Source organism: Notothenia rossii (genome assembly GCF_949606895.1).
Source record: "Notothenia rossii genome assembly, chromosome: 7".
Taxonomy (NCBI): Eukaryota; Metazoa; Chordata; class Actinopteri; order Perciformes; family Nototheniidae; genus Notothenia; species Notothenia rossii.
Window position 1 is genome coordinate 32,352,053 of NC_136905.1, and position 20,119 is coordinate 32,372,171.

General features: G+C 40.1%; 1 protein-coding gene across 40 annotated transcripts in view; it reads left to right on the top strand.

Annotated features, from left to right (window-relative positions):
* Positions 1 to 19,229, top strand: part of rims2a (regulating synaptic membrane exocytosis 2a) — a 145,502-nt gene extending 126,273 nt beyond the window's left edge. For 34 of the 40 annotated variants that reach the window (XM_079641457.1, XM_079641463.1, XM_079641436.1 and 31 more), the window contains 5 exons: positions 15,209 to 15,350; positions 15,530 to 15,642; positions 16,209 to 16,310; positions 16,455 to 16,594; positions 16,681 to 19,229. In XM_079641457.1, the coding sequence (XP_079497583.1) occupies positions 15,209 to 15,350; positions 15,530 to 15,642; positions 16,209 to 16,310; positions 16,455 to 16,594; positions 16,681 to 16,884 (701 nt within the window). In that variant the 3' untranslated portion in view covers positions 16,885 to 19,229. Of the gene's footprint in view, positions 1 to 8,426; positions 12,910 to 15,208; positions 15,351 to 15,529; positions 15,643 to 16,208; positions 16,311 to 16,454; positions 16,595 to 16,680 lie in introns of those variants that run through there. The other 6 variants (XM_079641443.1, XM_079641447.1, XM_079641449.1 and 3 more) reach the window with 3 other exon arrangements.
* Positions 19,230 to 20,119: the final 890 nt, after the last annotated feature.

A 20,119-nucleotide genomic window follows, 5' to 3' on the forward strand; every position in this document is an offset into this window, starting at 1 on the left:
ACACTTCCTCAAACTGTGGCCATGTGCACTTGTTTGTATATGTTTCCTTGAGTGCATGTGAGAGTGTGTGCAGATGTGCGATATAGACAGGACGTGGGATTGTGTTGTTGCTGAATGCCACAATATGCAATTCATTTTTAATTTTTAATACATTTTCAATATCCATTTGAGAGGGTCTGAGCTGTGTAGGCATATGCTACAGTAGCTAGACAATGTGAAGAACGTGCATGTGGCAATGTTTCTGTTCACGAGGTCAGTCGATTGGTCCTCTTCAACTCAGCCGCAGCTCTCTGGCGCTTCATCAACTCGTTTATTCTGCCTTGAAGTGGTCACTTGTCATTTCGACAGATCTGTACTCTCTGGCTAGACAGAGTTTCAGAGGAATGGGGAGATGATGGACACACGTATGGTGAGGTGTCATAAGGTGAGCAAGAGTTTGATATTTTCACGTGAGCACTCCGCCACTTGGCCTCCTGAGTTGACTTGCACATGTGCTGCTGTCTTAACTCTGCGGGTTAGTTATCTGGAATGGTTTCTCATAACATCTACAGCAGTTTTTTGTGGCATTTACGTATGGTTCACTCAGTTATGGAAGACAGACTGAGATCGCTCATTGACTGCATTGTGCAGCAGTATTTGTGTTGTTGACTACTAATGATGCTCATGTTGCTGAATAAGATAACTCTTCTTCTGGAGTTTATTTTTTGGGAACAACTCACATTCGTTCAGATTTTTATGTTACACATTTTGAGTTTCACAGGAACAAAGTTACACACACGCACTCCTTCCCCATGCAGGCAGACGCAGCACTAACTGAGTATCCTGTAGCTATTAATATTTCACTCTAAGTGCATCAGATGGAGTTTTTGAGAGCGTGCAATGCATACATCTGCCTTTCTATATCTGTGTTTGGTTCTGCACCAGCACAAACACTGCCAAGCTGCCTTTTGCCCTACTTCGCTGTGTTTTATCCTGAGAGGCTCATCTCCCGCTTGAAGGGTGCATTCAAAGGATGGTCGATTTTAAGAGACTGCTTGACTTTTTGTGTGCACTGCCAAGTGCCGCGGGTGGGGGGGCAGATCAGCCAAGCAGCACTACTCTGGCTCTGACAGAAACAGGTTTGTCAGATGAAATGTATGTGCTCCCAGGTGGCCGGCCTGCAGGAGTGTGTAAACAGTTTGCAGCTCTAGTCCTCGGTAAAAGCTACTTGATTTTTCAGGAAATACAAATGTATCGTTATGTCAGAATAATGTTTGGAGTATATAACAGTCACAACTGAATATGCTTACTGGAATAACGACTCACTTTGTGCGTACATCCACAATTCAGGACTTGAGACTGGGTGCAAGTGGGCAGTACCTACTTCTGCTTCTGAGAAATGATTGACTTGAGACAATCCACAATTCAGGACTTGAGACTAGGTGCAAGTGGGCAGTACAGACCACAAGAGAGAGTAGATTTGACTGTCTTCAACCTGTGGATTCAGCGTAACAGGTAACAGCATTTGATAACAGCTTAGTAGTTTTGGATGCAGAATGAAGACTATACCAAATTCATGATTGAGTTCATGTGGCTTTAATCATACAGACACAAACACACTGCTTAATGAGGCACAGCACAGTAACACACATAAGGCGCTTTCACACCAAGTACTTTCCCCAGGAATAGTTCCCGGAACTTAGTTCCCCGGAAATCTTTAGTTCACACCGGAATAAATCCCTGACGGAGAATTACGCAAATGAAGCCGCTGACGTCACTTCTTCTTCTTCTGCTTTGGATTTACTGGCAGGCCGCAAACAACTTCACGGCGTATACTGCCACCCGAAGTCCCCGGCCGGAAGTCCCCGAGTGAATCGCCAGAACACCGACACCTCCTCACCACTCCACCGCTCCCATGTTTTTTTTTGTGTTGTTATAAGGTAGTCTCTCTCCGTTGGTGCGCTGGGCTAATGCTAATGCTAATAATGCTAATGCGTGCAAATACAATGGCGGCTTCACAAAACGTTTCCGAGTTTTACGGGGCGTGGTTTGCAATTCGCCCAGCCAATCAGAAATTGGAACCTTTTCCTCCCCAGGAAAGTACCTCTTTATCAGGGACTAAAAAGGGGTGAAAAGGTTTGCAAAAAAAAGTTATAGTTCTAGTTCCAGATCTTTTTGGTGTGAACGCAAAATCCCAGGAACTATCGGAACTATTCCTGGGAAAAGTACTCCGGTGGGAAAGCGCCTATTGTCTAAATAAAGCAGCTGGCCTGTTGTTTTAACCTTGATCAATCATTCATTTAATACTGGGTATCTGCAAATAACAAGTCATGATCCGATACTTGTATCTGTGTTGAGGCTGTACAAGGGCGTGGAATCAAATGCACGATGCAGAGACAAACAAAGTATCAAAATAAATGTTTTAATGTAGACAGGTCATAACACACTGAATAAATAAAGCAACAAAACAAACACTCAATAAACTGTCTAACCTATACTATCAAAAAACTACTTACTTAATCTAACTCTATGGACGATAACTCGATGGACAATGACAAAATGATCTTACGCTGGAAGGCTTGGAACACACCAGACAATCTAGACAGGGGAAGACGAGAACTATATATACTAGACAGACAACACCAGGTGAAGACAATTTAGACAATCACAACAGCGGGAAAACAGACAAGGCAGGAAACGTACTATAGACACATGAGGGTAGACAAGACTATCAAAATAAAAACAGGAACCCATCTAAACACAGAACATAAAACCTAAACTAGGGAAGAATCTTTAGCAGAGCCGTCTAGGCACAACAATCTGCTCAGCTGCACAGCATACATTTCAGTTCAGAGAAGTATTTTTTGCCTGCCTGTTCTTTAAAGTTTTCTAGTTTTCAGTTTTTTAAGAAAATGATAGCAAAGACTAAAAGAACAATCCCTGTCTATGATCCTGTTTTCTTAAGCCTTAATTGCCTAATTACCTGGATTTCCGTTGAGTTGTGCATATTTTGCGTGAATTACAAAAATTACTTTTGTTTACTTTTTGCTGCAGACCTTTGTTGCACGTGGCGTGGTGTGTGCACATACTTTACATGTTCTAAATAACAAATGTAATAGTTTCGTACCGCAATTTAGTATAATTTATGGTGTAGGCAGAGGAGAAAAAACAGATGCAGGTCAAGCTTATTCAATATAGCGGATCGATTAAACAAATACTTTGATTGGCCATCCCTAACATCTGTAAAATAAATGATTCACTTTTTTAATCATTAATAAATGAGGTTACTTTTATGAAGAAATATAATTATAAAAAATGCGGTTGCTGACCAACAGAAACGCCTCATCGTCACAATTTTATGAAAATTCATTTGGGGAAAAAACAAGCCTATGCATGTGCTTGTTTAAGTGCTTTATTGATCAAACACTGGTCATCATATGCAAGCTGAAACATCAATTTGATTTATTACGCTCAATTGTCCCACCCACCAGTCAGCAGTCTCTGCTCCCTGCTACAATATCTTTAGGCTCCATAGAGAGAGGCTTTATTCCCAAAACACCCCCAGCCCAGTCGAGTCAGCTGAAACCAGACAATCACAATCAAATTCTGCAGCTTATTGAAAACACATCTCCATGCATTAATCCGTGCATTCTTCTGCTTTTACATTGGCATCTCAAAAATCAGCATGCTTGCTCTGTCTATAAACGCCAGTGCTTTTACTATCTATGCTACTTATGCAAAATGGAGTGATTGTCATAAAATGGTATGCTGATACAGATGTTGTCAGCATTTTACAGTATTGACCCGCAGCTCACATTTATCAATTCACTTATTGGCTGTGCCGTGGTGCATTCTTATGTCAGCTTAAAGGTGCCTTCTTTTTAAACAAAAACATATCAGCATTTTACACAAACACACACATGTCTTTTGAATGTTTTAACAAACTGTAAACAACATGTATTATCAACTGCATTTATGCTCTCTATAGTTTTTGAAATATGTATCACATGACGTGCATGGGGTGATCTTCTCTGCTTTTACATAGAACATGTCGTCTTGGATAATGAATAGGTAGGCTGTGTTTCTTATACAACACTGCAGATATATTTGTTTTTCTACCATCTTTTCACACAGCTAGAAGCATTCTACCTGATATTACATTTCACTTTCCCCATATTAAGTTGTCCCAGAATATTAGAAAACAATGCAGAAAGAAATAGAAATTGGGCCTTGACAATGCTGCCAGCTGTGATATAGAAATTAGATGGAATCAGTGTTAGGGTTTCTGAGTATGTGGTAGAATACATTGTCAGTAGCATCTAGTTTCCTCTCCCCTGGGTGCAGTCTTGAGCATTAACATGATTCTTCTTACGCCCTACTTTTCTCTACCTGACCCTGAAAGAAGCTCATCTCTTGAAACAAATGTGTCACTCACATGCATTTCACTCCATTGATTTTATAAATAGATATTTGAGTTATTTTTAATAATGGTGTTCCATGGTACCATAGTATTTGCTCTTAAGGTTACATGGTAACCTGGTAAATCACTGTCCTACTTTTGCTTCTGAGAAATGATTGATCAGATTTATTGAAGCTTCAATGCACTACCTGACACCTCGATCACACTGCTAGGAAGCTGTTCGTGATGGATACATGTCCTGTACTGTATGTGAGCATGTATGCTTCTATTCCTTAAAAAATATTATTACACAAAATGTCCGTATTTCAACTTTAAGTCAACTTTAATGTCAATCTTTCAGTTTGTGTGTACAGACAGAGAGATTGAAATGACGTTTCCGACAATCCCGAATGAAAAATACAATTATACAATATACAGATATGTATAAAAATATGTATATATATCTTACCCCATGTTAACTAAAGGTATTTAGAAAAGTATATTTGTTCTGCATGCCTCCGCCAATTACACATGCATTTTCAAAACGTATACAGGACAAGATTTATTTTCCGAGTTTGAAAACAGATGTGATGGGACCCCACTGACTTTAATTTCTCAACTATTTTCTCCTTTTTGTATATATCACTATGGAGTCATTCCAGGAAATAATGTATTTATTCAAGTTTTCAACAAACATCAACAAGCACTCGGGTCCCAGCTGTGCGCATCACTTTTTAGTGCCAGGGTTCTGTTGGTTTTGAGCTTCTTGCAGCATTTTGTTTATACAATGCTTTTAGTAAACGCTGTGCATGCTTCTTTGGTGAAAGTGTTCTAAACGCTGTGGATGTGTTAAGTTCTTGAAGATGTTTCTTCTTTTGCACATGTTTTTAGCAAATTAGCATTTTTTTATTTGCATCATTTTTGAAAGTGCAGCGCATTTCTCCTAATGGAAGTGTTTGGGCGTGTTTCCCCTGTCGGCCACGTAATGACTTGCTACACAGCTGATCATTTTGTGGGTGAGGGGCTAGTTCATACAGGATGAATCCAGGTTCCCTTTATTGATGAACGTATAACTTTACTAAGAGGGTGTATGTATGCCACCTACTCTACTACCTCTACTGAGCCTAGAGTTGCTATATGTAAACAGAACAACGCATTGGCTGTCCCCTCCCTCCCCCCCCCCCCCTCCCCTTTCACCTACACCAGATACTGACGTAGTTCTGGACCTCCTCGGTCCCCTGACAGACTATTTTGAATGTGGGGGAATAGCTGAACTTTGAGCTTCAGCCGAGGTAATTTATCTTCCGAGTTGAGCTGGGTGCCTGTATCAGCAGCTCCTCCGCTAGCTGAGGCGGCTAATTAATCTCCTCGGGGGCCGCAGCAGACATGCTGCTCTCAGGATGATGCATGAGAGGAGCACAGCAGCACAGGTACTACGAGGGCCCCGCCACTTTATCCACATCTCTCTTTATACATAGCTTATTCCCTCATAACTGACATTTGAAAAATACCATCATTATATCCCTTCTCTTTCTTTGTCCTTGCTTCTCTCTCCTTCATTTACCCCATTAGTGCTTTTTCTCTGTCTTTCTTTACAACAATTAGCTACAATTATATCAGCCTAAATCCTCAGATGATCCGTCTCTGCACTGACCTCAATATGTGAATACACTTTAGGAACAGAGCTTTTGTACCTTTCAAATTCTATTATCAAAGCCATTGCTATATAACCACATTACATCACAGCAATATGATCTGTACTGTACAACTGCACACAGACCTCTTGGTAATAGTCTCCACATGTAGTGATTGGAAGGATCTTATATTGTGGTGTTGACATCCGTGCTCTTTGAGACAACCTGCACAAGGTTGATAGGTGGACGCCCTCTTTTAAATGTGTTTTTCCACTGCAGCAGTTTTTTAAAATTAGTTGTTGCATCCAACAATTATATTATCATAATATCTGCGACACTGCAGACTGGCATTTTCTTGTTATATCTTGGGCCATCTGCCATCTCTGTTCAGCTGTCTGGGTTTTCTGGTTATTATACAACAAGACTGCCACCTTACCCACAGAACCATTGATACGCACAATCACACTGCTAGTATACTTGCTCTCCAAAGGATGTCAAGTAAATGCAAAAAACAGCGTAGTGTTGCAGGTATGAAGCTTCTAAATTGTGTACTTTTAAACCACTACATTTATTTAATACCTTTAGTTACTTTACAGATTTGGATTAATAATCTGATATATAATCAATATTTACCTTTTAGTTCCACCTGGAGTAAATCCCTGCAGTATAAAACGTTATTAAAACTAGCTGCACCTTTATCAGCTTTCAGAACACTTTAATGCATCAATATTTATAATGAAAACATATGATATATGATTCTGTAATGGGCCAATCATTATAATGAGTACTCTTTACTTTTGGTACTTTAAGTATATTTTAATGATATTACTTTTGTACTTTTAATTGAGTAACATTTTAAATGCAGGACTCTCACTTGTAACAGAGTATTCCTACACTCTGGTACTTCTACTTTTTCTAGAATACAAGATCTGAGTACTTCTCCCACCTCTGTCTGTTTCTATGGTTACTGTACGGTTTGTCTCAGGTTCTGTGCACCTGCAGCAAAGCCTAAACACATTAGGTAAAGACAGTTGCTGTCTGCATTTTGTTATGATATAAATAAAGCAGCATATTTATCCTTAAATTGAGGTGAAGCTTGTTTTCACGTCTTTTTAATATTGTAATGTTCATAGAGGCAGAGCTGACAGGCACTACAGATAAGAGAATGCATACTGAGTTTGTTTTGTATCAAAGACAAAGACATTTTTTCCCTATATTTCTCTTGATACATATTTTACTGTGCACAAAAATAAAATATTTGTTCTTGATATTAGAATCACAGATATCTATCAATCGTAAAGGTCCTGTAAGAATCCCTGAGGTCTTTGTGTCTGCTGAGCTGCTGGACCAAATAGATTGTTTTCTCACTGCGAGCAGCACACGGCGTGTCGCTTAGCAGTCCTTTGCAATATCCAAGAAATTAACCAATGTTCTTGTTTTGAAGATGTGTTTCTACAGTATGTTGCGGTTATTATGCTGGGGCATAAATTGGCTGTGATTCAAGGAAAACAAAAGAGCTAGTGAACTGATGTTAACCCAGGTTATACATGTACAGAAACACAGCCTGTATAGGAAATGAAGTGGAAACGTGAGGTGCAAATCTGTAGTGCTGATTTTGCTACAAATTAATTAACACTTGACATAATTGTGATACGCTACTGTTGCTTTTCAAAGGGAATGGATTTACTATTTTGCAGCTACAACATCCTCTTGACAATGTCGTTATTTGTGCAGCACCATAAATAAATAATTTCCAGCACTGTTTTCAAAAAAACATTCCATGCAAAATGCAATTAATTTTATCAGCATGAAGAACATTTCATTAATTTCAAGCACACAGTTTATACGTTAAAGCATAAAGAGTTTATACGTTAGATGATACACGTTTGTTGTAATTAGAATATTATGCATCTATCTCTATAAGCTTAGCTTAAAAGCTGTTGATTCATCTTCCAAAGCGTGCCATGCTCCACCAGCTGCTTTGTGTTTGTCTGCCTGCAGTGTGGCTCGTGATCCACAGCCATATGCTTCCATTGCCTCAGTCTGAGGCTTGGACACAGTTTAAACACACTTGTATAGTCACGTCCCATATTTCAGGACCTTCTTGCATCCTAGCTGCACTGGACTAAAAATGAACTTCCTGTGTTTTTAGCTTTTTTAACTTCCTCTTGTTATCGTTCTGTCTTTAAACGCTGACAGCAACACTCTGTAGCTGTCAGTCAAAGAGGAAGTCTGATGAGACATGCACTCATAAAGATACTGTGGTCAGTCTAGTCATGGAGCGTGAGCATGATGCTGTTCATGAACATGGTTAAATATTATTTCCTCTTACAGTACAGCGTGAGAAGTAATCCTCCCACGGTTTTTTCACACGCAAGAGAAGGTTTTATATATCACACTAGTTTTGTTGTGACTGTAAGTTATGTGGAATGTCACAGTCGTTTTATCAGGATGTTTTATATAAGACTTGGCAGTATTTAGATCCTCTTTCTTGTTAGCTTTCCATCTGTTGTACTCTTAGCGTTCTCACCAGTGAATGTAGAGAGACAGTCAGGGGACAGACTGTTCCTGCTACACCTCCTGCCATTCACCTTGTAAATATGCCTCTCCAAACCTTTTCAGTGGAGGTGTGAAGTCAATGGCAGGACACAGTGTCAGCATGTCTGGGGGTAAACATGCTGTTATATCTTCAAAGAGAAAGTCAACCCAAAATCATGAATCCATATTTTCCCTCCCAACTGCAGTGCTATCAATCAATGTAGATTGTTTCGGTGTGAGCTGTTGAGTGTTGGAGATATTGGCTGCGGAGTTGTCTGCTATTTCTCCAATATAATGGAACTAGATGACACAAGTTTGTTGTGCTCAAAGAGCCGAAAATATGTTGGAAAAATCCAAGTGCAATGTCCCTTTCTAGGACCTGTTTAATCTCCAACATTCACTCACACCAAAACAATCTAGTGGGGAGGAAGGTGGGTAAGCTTTCCCTTTTAAGCGCTTTTCTTTTTGCCTTGGAGTTTTGAGAAACGTATTGTTACAACATGTGACCGCAAAATAGTCTCATTACCATACTGTATGCTGCTTTCTTTGTACCAAACTCTATACAAACTAAATTAGCAACTAGCTAGTGAAGACATTGGAACGTTTTGCAAGTTGACGTTCTCTGTGTTTCATACGATATCATTCTCTGGAGTTGGTGGCGACCAAACCAGAGGTAAAATAGATTAAGGATCTGTTTGTTAACATTCCATCACTTTTTAAGGCCGTACTATGTCTGTAGAGTTTGTCCCACTTTTAGTTGCCAACAGTCTATGAGAGCAGCTCTGCAGTGTTGTCAAGTCATATAATAAAGAAATCATCTCAAATGTAATTTTTTGCAAGTAAAACTTATTCACAATGGTCATCAGGTTTGATCTAGACCCAAGAGAAGAAATTGAACTTCCAGACAGCAGGACTGGCATGCATCAAGGTAGGCAGCAGGGAATGTAAACTGAGAGAGTGTTTGTGCCTATATTTGCGTATGTACTGGTGCGTGTCCTAGTGTGTGCGGATTTAAGTGTTCAAATATGTGTGTTAGCCTACATCCATGCATGTGAGTGGCAGGGTTAGAGCCCTCCATTAAGCTGTGTTTACAGTGTGTAGGGCCAGAGTCTCTCCCTGACGCTCGGCCTGTCCCTGGATCATCAATCAGAAAGACTTCCGAAAGCTTCCGCCTGTGATCCCTGCCGCCTGCCAGACCGGCCTCACATACAACTTCTGGGATGTTACGCTCTGCTGTTGTTGTAGAGGAACAGGGTTCTTGAGATTCCTGCCTTCTGAGGAGATTGTGTTTTCCAGCAGTGTAGGTTTGTCATAGGATGGAATGAGACTACATATGTTGCAAGACTGCTTTGAGGTTAATCTGAACTATGCTGGTGGGAAATCTAAGAGGACCATCATGCCCTAAAATGGAGATCCTTTTCCTTTCTGGCACAGTTGTTTAAAAGGCTCCAGTTTTTATAGGCTTTATTTGTTGATAATGTTACATTTTTTCTGGCAAAGGATAGTTTTTGTGTTGTTGTAATGTGAGGTATTGACTTTATTTCAGACTCTTTAAACAAACATACAAATACTGTGTTGAAATGGTTTGCTAGGACAATTAAGCTTAAAATATGTTTTAGGCTGATTAGCACCAAAACCATTGACTTTAAATACCAAGTAGACATAGTCACTGGAATGTCACCCATTGGTTTTTGGGCTATGGTCTCGAAGATTCTACTTTTACTTTTTGTACGCAACCATCTTGTCTTTTTTAATACTAATGGTTGAGCAAAATACAACACTGAACAAGTAAAATGAGTAAAAGCTGTAATGCGGAAACACAGATAGCACCCAGACTGTGATAGTTACCTGTCAATCAAAAGTTAGCCACGCCCTAAAATGTACAATGTTTTATCTTCCATTTTACTCTAAATTGGACCATAAATAGACACATTTACATCAGGCTCTTATTAAAAGTACCAATAACAGTTGAGACCATAAACTCTTCCGGAAAATGCTGGATATACACACACGAACATTTTCGTAGACTTCCATACAATCGGGCTTCTTCTTTCAACCAATAGGATTGGATATAATGCATGTTTAAAACACTTGCACATTGGCGTCACCTATTTGACCCAGAGGTTGTCTCTTAACTAAACACAAAGGTAGGCTGAGGAGGATGAAAATTAGGTTTGATCAAAAACAAAAGTCCTCTAATATTTGTATGTTAACAATGCTAGATGAAAATGACACAATTCAACCTAAATGTGTGTTTTTTGGGAATCCATCCAGCAGATCAGCCAAGTCATTAGGATTCATTCTTTGGGTTCCATGTATATCGAATTGCGTAGCAGTCCTTTTAATAGTCGTTAAGTCAAAAATAATAACCAATAATGTCAACCTGCCGATGCTTCTACAAGAGATGTCAGTTAGCTTAAACCTCGAGGGAACCATAACTGCTTGTATAAAATCCCAATTATTTTCTACTCAGTAGTTGTCACCACACTGCTAGTATAACTGAAAGTCTTCAAACTATGTGATTCTTTTGAACAAATAACTTCCTACAATGAGCTGTGTTTAAGATTCATTATAATATGCATACTATAGGTTAATGTCACTATCTGAGTTAGCAGGAGCCTTACATAATTTTCTTTGATAAAATAAGGTGACGAATAATCAATTGTTTGTATTCTTACTGTGTGTTATTCCAATGTTCCCTTTGCTGCAGAAGTGTTTTTGTGTGTACTGACCTAGATGAAACCTGCCAAAGAGACAAGGCATTGAGAGGCTTCTTCATGGAAGTAGGTTGCAATGTCTCTTAGGGTGAAACACTCAGCTACAACTCTACAGGGAGCTCGCTATATTTATGATGGTGCAGAGAAGCACCATAATTGTGCTGTGCCTATTCTGCCAGACGCATATTCAGAACAAAAGCACCACATTGGTTCTCTGTTAACTTGTCAAAGCGACACACTTTCTCTTCATGTCCTACCAAGCTGCTGTAGCGACAGAAAACAGAGGGGCTGGAGTTTATGTGATGCCATACATTTGCTTTAAGTGTCACCCCTCACACACCATGCCAATAGCTGATTTGTTATTTCAGGGACCACCTGTGAGGAACCTTTTACTCTTAGCACTGTTGTGACCTTGGGTGTCCTCAAGCGGTAGAAATAGACAGAAAAAAGTGTTTAGATAAGTTGGACTCTAATTCAAACAAAGAGCTGATCTTAGGTCTGAAAGTGTGTTTTGAAAGGGAAATGTTTTGCAAAACAAAATACCCTGAAAAAATGTTAACTTTAATTAAATGTATTATGTCAACAGATTTCAGATAACTGTAATAAGTTAGTTGAAAGCAATAATATTAAGTTGAACCTATCATTGCTTTCAACTAACCTAATACTGTTATCTGATTTGATTAATTTGATTAAAGTCAGTTTCAGTTTTTTAAGTGTAGCTGTGTCACAGAGGCTTTAAAAAGAAGATTTTATATAATAATAATAATCCACTTCACACCCTCAGCGACTCTGAAAACAGCCTGCGAAAGCTAAATAAATGACCGGCAAACATGGCACAGCTGTGGTCATTTGGTTTTCGGATGAGAGAACAATGAGTTTTGCACGTGAACTCGGAGTGGCCGCCAGGTGGCTGAAGCCCTCTCCCAGGGCTGTTTGCACACCTAATGACAGCTTGTTTTCACTGACCTGTGTGGACAACATGGGGAGAAGGAGGGAAGGGGGGAAGGGGATGAGAGAAAAGGGAAAATAGCAACGATGAAAAGCTCAAACTAAATGTTAAGCAGAAGGACACAAAAAAGAAAGCAAATTATATAAAAAGATGTTAACAAATTTGAGGGGAAAAGTACTGGGGTGAGGGGGGGCTCAGTATCTAGTAGAGCTCGTTCACCCGCAGAGCCAGCCGAAGCGCTCTCTGATTGGTGCTGCGCGCTGCAGCTCTCTCCCCTCCCCCCTGAAGAAAGAGGTGCAGTGGGAACGTCAGACCCAGACAGCGCAGGACTCAGCCACTGAAGACACTCATCTCTGAAGCTCTGCATGAGACCTTTCTACAGAGTGTTTAGGCACAGACTACATGCCAACCTGCTCTCCTACAGCATAGAGGCTTCTGCTACTGCACTCAGGAATTTATGAAACACATTGCACTGATTTAAAAGAAAACCATAGCTAAAGAATAGTGCGTTGAATTCGGTGCATTGAGAAGCACTCCGGCCGGTCACCATGGGCAGGCAGGGACACGAGAGCACCGCCGCGGCGCCCGGGATGCGCATCACACGCTCCCAGAGCAAGATGAGCCTGTCTGCATCATTCGAAGCGCTGGCAGTCTATTTCCCCTGCATGAACTCCTTCGATGAGGAGGACGGAGGTAAGACCAGATCTGGGGATAATATCCGAGCATCATCTGCTGCAGGCTGGGGGGGGGTGGTGGGGGGGGGCAGTGCTGTGTAAACTGAGAGAGAGGAGATGGATTTAGATGCAATCTGGGCCAGATGCAATTAGCTTGGATGAAAGTGAAGTTCAATAAGGGTATAATGTAATGCTTGTTTGTGCGAAAATATGAGTTCAAAGTTGGTTTATATGCCTGCATCTCTTGTGAAACACACAGACTGCTACAGGAACCAGCATGATTTAATATTCTACTCATGCGAGTCAATATCTTATTCCCCCGTGATATCAAGTCTAGCTATGAATGAAAATGAAATGAATCACTGCTTAGTGCCATGTGGGTGGTGGTGTTTATTTAGCTTAAGAACACAACATTACTCCATGAGTGTTTCTTCACATTTCCTGAGAAGTACTGATGACGCCTGTCAGTGTTTATATTTATGCCTCCCCAGATGCTCTTCTCATGTCCTATTCTAGTTGATTTATTTACAGGGTCCTGTTAGTCATGTATTAATGATGTACTCTTTTTATTATACCTTCCGTTATGCTCATATCTTTGCCTGATGACACCAGCTGCTTTTAGCCACAGCTTTACACTCACTTGTTCTCACACCTCCACTGTTTGGCTACGAGCTGCTCCACCACTCATTGTCTTTTCCTTTCTTGGCATGGCCAGGATTTGAGGGTCGTGACCATTTGGTGACGGGCCAGTTTGTCTGACTTTAAGGCCACTGCTCCTCCGTGTTGCCAGATACTTAACAACATTGTTCGGCTGTCCAGTATTTTCAAACAGTGGTGATAATGCTCCAGTCTGTAACACATTTACCTCATCTGCCCTTGCTAAAAATTAACTTTTGTGTATTTTTTTATAATGTTATAAATGTTCCAATTTGCAGAGAGAAACATTTAATAGTTATTATTTCAAAAGATCAACCCTTTATTGATAGTATAGTAAATACAGTAAGGACTGCTTAGCCGTACCATACAATGGGAGTAAAAAAACTGGAAATGTTGTGATTTTAGTGTTCGTTAATCACAGGCCACTGATTGGTCGAGCTCTTTATGCTCAGGTTGGCCACAGACGTCAGAGACAACCTCTACGGCCTTGTCTCCTATTGTGAGGTGTGAAGAGCAGGAAGAGCAGGAAGAGGAGGCGGAGGCCGGCTCAATAACCCCGATCTCAAGCCTGAAAGGCTTCATGTCTGTTCATGCCTGTGCGAGATAAGACTACTCCTCTGACAAAACAAGGAGGAGAGGAGGAAGAGGGAAGGCAGGTGTATTCATGCTTCATTGTTGATTCATACGCCTTACACACTGGGAAATGATGTTCATTAAAATGTGGCATAAGGTGATAGCCCATTGTTTGTCACAGCGCACCTGGGGGTTGCCATCAGTGAAGTGACACTACTGTAACTATTACTTTATATCTGACCTCTGGGAAATAACAGGATGAACTCATTTTGTATTGGTTTGATTGCAGATATGAGATCTATAATTGGTGCATTAACATTTCATAATACTTTGATTATTAGTCTTTGACTATAGCCGTGCACAATTTCATTTTATATGTATTTGTTGTGCAGACATGCCAGCTTAACAGAGCTTAAAATGCAAACTCTTTTGTCTCTTGTCTCTTGTCTCTTGACTCACAGTGAAGAAACGTGTCTTTCTCCTAATGAATGATCAAATTAAACATAATAGTGAAGCGTGTGTGCGTGTGTGCGTGTGTGGGTGGGTGCGTGCGTGCGTGCTGGCAGCCAAGCATGTTTTAAGTGGTGCAGCATGTGTGTAGTTGTGTGTATGTGTGTGTAGGTATGTGTAGGTGTGTGTACGTCCAGCACAGGAACAGGGAGGCAGTGTGGAGAGGAGCCGCAGCAGGGCTAATGTTCCGAGTCAGCTGTCATCTTGGATCAGTTAGGATGGGGGGGAAGCATGGGCTACGGCTCCCACAAGACCACCGCAGGCATCCGTAGCACAGACCAGAGGGGGGTATCTGTAGAGAGGATGAATTAGTGACCTTGTTTGAGTGAAATGACCATGATCCTTCCCAGAATAAGCTACACTAAAGGTACAGAGATCTATTTCCATTCAAAGAGTCTTTGTTTTGTTTCCCTCTGGAATGAATGTTCTACGAGCAGCTGAATGCGGGACAGTTATAATCCGTGTGTGCAACTCGCTGTATGAGTCACAAAATGATGCAGTGTCATGCATTAACACTCTCCTTGGCTCTTCCTCTCCCTCCCTCCTCTCTTCCCCCACGTGTGGCCTTCATTGTGCAGAAGCAGGGGGTAAGAAGCTGCGCAGCACCATCCAGAGGAGCACGGAGACGGGCCTGGCGGTTGAGATGAGGAGCAGGATGACTCGGCAGGCCAGCCGGGAGTCCACAGACGGCAGCATGAACAGCTACAGCTCCGAGGGAAAGTAAGGACACGCTTATTCTGAGGTCGCTCGGAAAGCTCCTTCTTATTTCACTGAGAGCATTAGTACATACGCAGCAAACAATTCCAAACTCTTCCTTACAGCCGTTACCCCCGACAGATTCGTCTTATCTTAATGAAACTGTCTCTTTTATCTCCATGTTTGTGTCTTCTCTGTTTCAGTCTCATCTTCCCCGGTGTGAGGCTCTCCTCAGAAGCCCAGTTCAGCGACTTCCTGGATGGCCTCGGCCCCGCTCAGCTGGTTGGACGACAGACGTTGGCTACTCCCCCAATGGGTGAGAACAGCAACCTTTTTAGTCATTAATTGTATACAGTACCTTGGTTATTCACAGAATACCTCTTTGCACTAAGAAGTGAACACGTTGATGAGGGAAAGTTAATAGTCTTGTTAGTCATTCATTATTATTATTTGATTATGTATTTATGTTTTCCTTAGTGACAATGCACATTATCAACATCACTGTAAAAGTGCCATTGCTAGCCAAAAGGCTAAGTTTCAACTGTTGTCCCACGGCCTGATGTTACAATTGGCCATTCAAAGAATATTGAATGAAAACAGAACAGGAAAAAGCCAGACATGAACAGTTGAACAGGATCAGAACTCGAGCAGTAAGACAATTAACATGCAGCTGACTAATAAAAAACATTGGGTACAAACAGTTAAATATGATGACATGAAATTACATTACAGAAAACAAAGCAAAGCAGACAATCAGAGTGCATGCATATCTCATTTAAAATACCTATACCATACTAACTTATATATACTGTCTGTATATGGTGTGAAATATGAGGTTATTATAGTGCTTGAAGTAAAAAATCTGTCAACGCTGTTATCCAGGTGACATCCAGATTGGTATGGTGGACAAGAAGGGAGCACTGGAGGTGGAGGTCATCAGAGCCCGTGGCCTTGTGGGAAAACCAGGTTCCAAGTCACTGCCAGGTAACTGAAGCTCTCACTCTGTCATATCACACTAATATCCTACATTCAACTTAAAAGACCTACAATCATGTTTCTTTTGGGCTTTGGGGTAAGAACAAGAGATGATGCATATTGTAACATATTCCCCCTCTCCTCTCTTCCCAGCACCATATGTAAAGGTCTACCTTTTGGAAAACGGAGTCTGCATAGCCAAAAAGAAAACAAAAGTAGCAAGAAAAACCTTGGATCCTCTTTACCAGCAGCAACTGCCGTTTGAGGAGAGTCCAGTAGGAAAGGTTTTACAGGTGAGGAACCGGAAACTAAACAATATCATTCCTCACTGTTCCAATGCGAACGTCCTTCTGATTCATTATTTCCTCTTTCTTTGCAGATCATCGTTTGGGGCGACTATGGACGCATGGACCATAAATCCTTCATGGGAGCAGTTCAGATACTGTTAGATGAGCTGGACCTGTCCAACATGGTGATTGGCTGGTTTAAGCTCTTCCCCCCTTCCTCACTGGTTGACCCTACTCTGGCCCCACTGACAAGAAGAGCTTCCCAATCGTCACTGGACAGTTTCTCTCGATCATAGCAGCGTGCGGAATGATAGCGTTGTTGTAGCAGCCAGTGTTGCGATTACAGGTCACGCCCCCGGTTACACTGCATGCTTGATGTTGTGTCTTCTGAGCCTGTTTCCAGGGGTGCAAAAAACGTGATCCTGTGTTTTGAGCAAAAACGTTGCGCACATTGTGCACGAGGCGAAGCGCGTCGCAAGCGCCTGGCGGCCGGGATGCCGGGTGTTGTTGTTGTTGTTTGGAGGAAGCTGGAATGAACTCCTTAGCACGAGGAATCCGTCAGTTCCAGGTTTTCATCCAATTCGAAGCCATGGGGGTCAGCACTGGGAACCGCTAAACGAGTTCTACAGAAGCCCTTTTCGAATGAAAATAAATGTTTTCCTTTCTTTTTTTTGGTTTCCTTTTTTTATTAGTTTTTTTATGTCAATGTACTTGTATCTGAAGGGGGTGACAGTGTTTCTAACCAGATGCTTGGTCACGCCACGCCAACAGACCTAGCTGTGTAGATGGAGTTTTGGAGACCATCACTTTGGGTGAGGTGTGTCCCAGCTTGTGTCCACACTCCCCCAAAACCCCAAAAGAAATACCCTGGTTACTCTAGGTTTACGTACTGAATCAACCCGTACTGGTAAATTAATCAGAGGCAATATTGAAGTGGCTACCATCAACACTCCAGAACAAACAGAAACCCCATGAAAAGATGTACAATCTACCATCATTCTTTCTCTGTTGATATATTGTATGAAAATAAATGAGAAAAATATATTTTTTTCCCTTTTTAGTTAATTTGCATGGACACAAATTTAGCTGAATTAAAAAAGTGAAAAATAAAATTATTTTCTTGAGGCTGCAACTTGCAAAAAAGAAGAAGAAAAATAAAACAGATCAGCCATTTTCAACAATTTATATTATTTTTAAGGTAATTGTCACTAGTGCATGGTTTTCAAGGGGAGTGAATGCAACATCGTGATTAAAAAAAAGAGGCATTGTTTATCATTCTTTAGACCATTCATGAGTCTGTGTTTAGCAGACATGCAGATAAGGGAAACTTAAAGGAAACTTTTGGAGCTATTTAACAGAAAATGTTTATGTGACAAAAAGTGATAATGAAAATAAATGTAAATTATTTATTTCATTGTAAAAGGCTCATGCCTTATAAAGATAAACATTATGTGCAAATTGTACATGTTTCTCTTTTTCTTCCTTGTCCCAGGGTACTTCTCATTGTACTACTCATTGCTACCATTGTTCAGTCCCCTGACATTGTCCAGATTTGAGGACTGTTTCAGTATGTATTTTATTTTGGATTTGATTTGTTTAACAAGCATGTTGAAAAGGATTTTCTGCAACATGGCTTGGGCACACCTTACAGTAACTCAGCATGTTTTGATAAAGATGATATTTGGAATTTTTGCAGTTTCTTGTACAGTGCATGTCAACTTCATTACTTTTCTCCCTCACCTTTAAATTGAACTCTACAGCAAATTAGTTATTGGTCTTCTGCGGCCATTTATTGAAGTTTTAACAAAAGACATTCCACCCCCAAGGTCATGTTTTCTTTCAGGTTTTTGAGAAAAAATAAGTGACAAGGAAAATATTTTATATTTAATGGAGGTTGACGAAACAGTTGTGATTGCAAGTGTATTTTATTTCAGTATTGTTGACGAACATGCAAAAATAATCTGTATTGGTACAGCGAGAGGTCTATACCTAATCAAGAGGCAGCAAACATGCGAGAGATGTGTGTGTCGCTTTGGTTCAAGTCCACAGGCACTGTTTGTGAAGATGAGCTAATCACAAGTTCAAATAACAAGGGATATTGCCACAGAAAATGTTTTTTCTTGTTTTAATGAAAATGAAATTAATTTACTATATTTTTGTTAGTTTTATTTAAAAGCCAAGACCAGTTTATTTTTTATTTTCTATTTTTAGTAATTATAAATACTTCTCATGTCTGGGAAGTATATGAATCTTATAGTTGCAGTATGTCTGGATGAAATTGAACTGAGGCATTATTCCTTTTCCACATGACGATAATGCGTTTTAATGTCCAAGAAAACCTTGTGGCTTGAACAAGCTACAGTATATATTTTCATTTTGATTTTGATTGTACATACCTTTAGATGTCAGAATTTGAATAAACAAGCTACCATGAATAGATGATAGACTCTTTTGGAACAGGAAGAATGCCTCACGTGATGACAAAGACATATGTTATTTATCCTTTTGAATGCTTTTTCATTTTCTCTTTTTGGTGCAATGTGTTAATGCCAAGGCTATGTCTTGGTTAAGTATGGTTGAGTACAGAGATTTATGTAAGTTATTTTTCAAATAAAAAATAAAAAAATTGATATTACACTGATGCAAAGAGTTGGGTGATGATACGATTAACACACACGCATGTACAATCACGATAGATACTGAATGTTATTCTCTAGTAACATATTGCTCAAGCTCCCAACCTGAATCCTACAATTCCCATAATGCATCCTTTAGGATCCACCAGGTGGATTTCAAAATCAACTCCATAGCCCCCTTTATCAAGCAGGGCTTATGTTATAAATTTGGAGACCCTGATGAAATATGAAGATTATATTCTCTGACAACACAACCAACCGTATGGTTGAAAGCACCAATATCAGATAAAAGTTATTTTAATGTAACGTTTGAAAGAAATGGATACAGGATCTTTTTCTGTAACATTATATAATGCCTTTATAAAAAGGCAAACTGGGTTAAGGGTTACCTGACATTTTCAGGACTTATTTACCATACTATTTTCTAATAGAAAGTGAGTTACCTGGTTTACAAGTTAGACTAGCTGAACCCCAAAAAACATGAGCCCGTAATGCTGCTAAACTACTTAGTTTGTCCACTGTGCTGGGCAATTCAGGCCAAGCACACAAATTGATTTTAAAAAATGTGCCCTTTATCAATTAGGCTTGACAAATGACTATTTAGTTGCTTCTAAAAATGATGTTTGTAAGGTTTCACCTAATACTTAGGGGTATTTATGTGTCGGCCCAGAAAAAAGTTATACGTTGTATCTGACTTTTTAGGATCATCTGATTTTGTGATTAATCCTAAGTAAGATTATGTTTCCAAAAATGTTTTATAAAATTGTATCAGTTCAGTTCGGTAAAATAATGTTTACAACTACTATATGACAAAAATGGTCAATATATCAAGGCCAAGAGTCTACAGCCATGCTACAGGCTTTTCAGAATGTTCACAAGCACCTTTTCAGGGCTG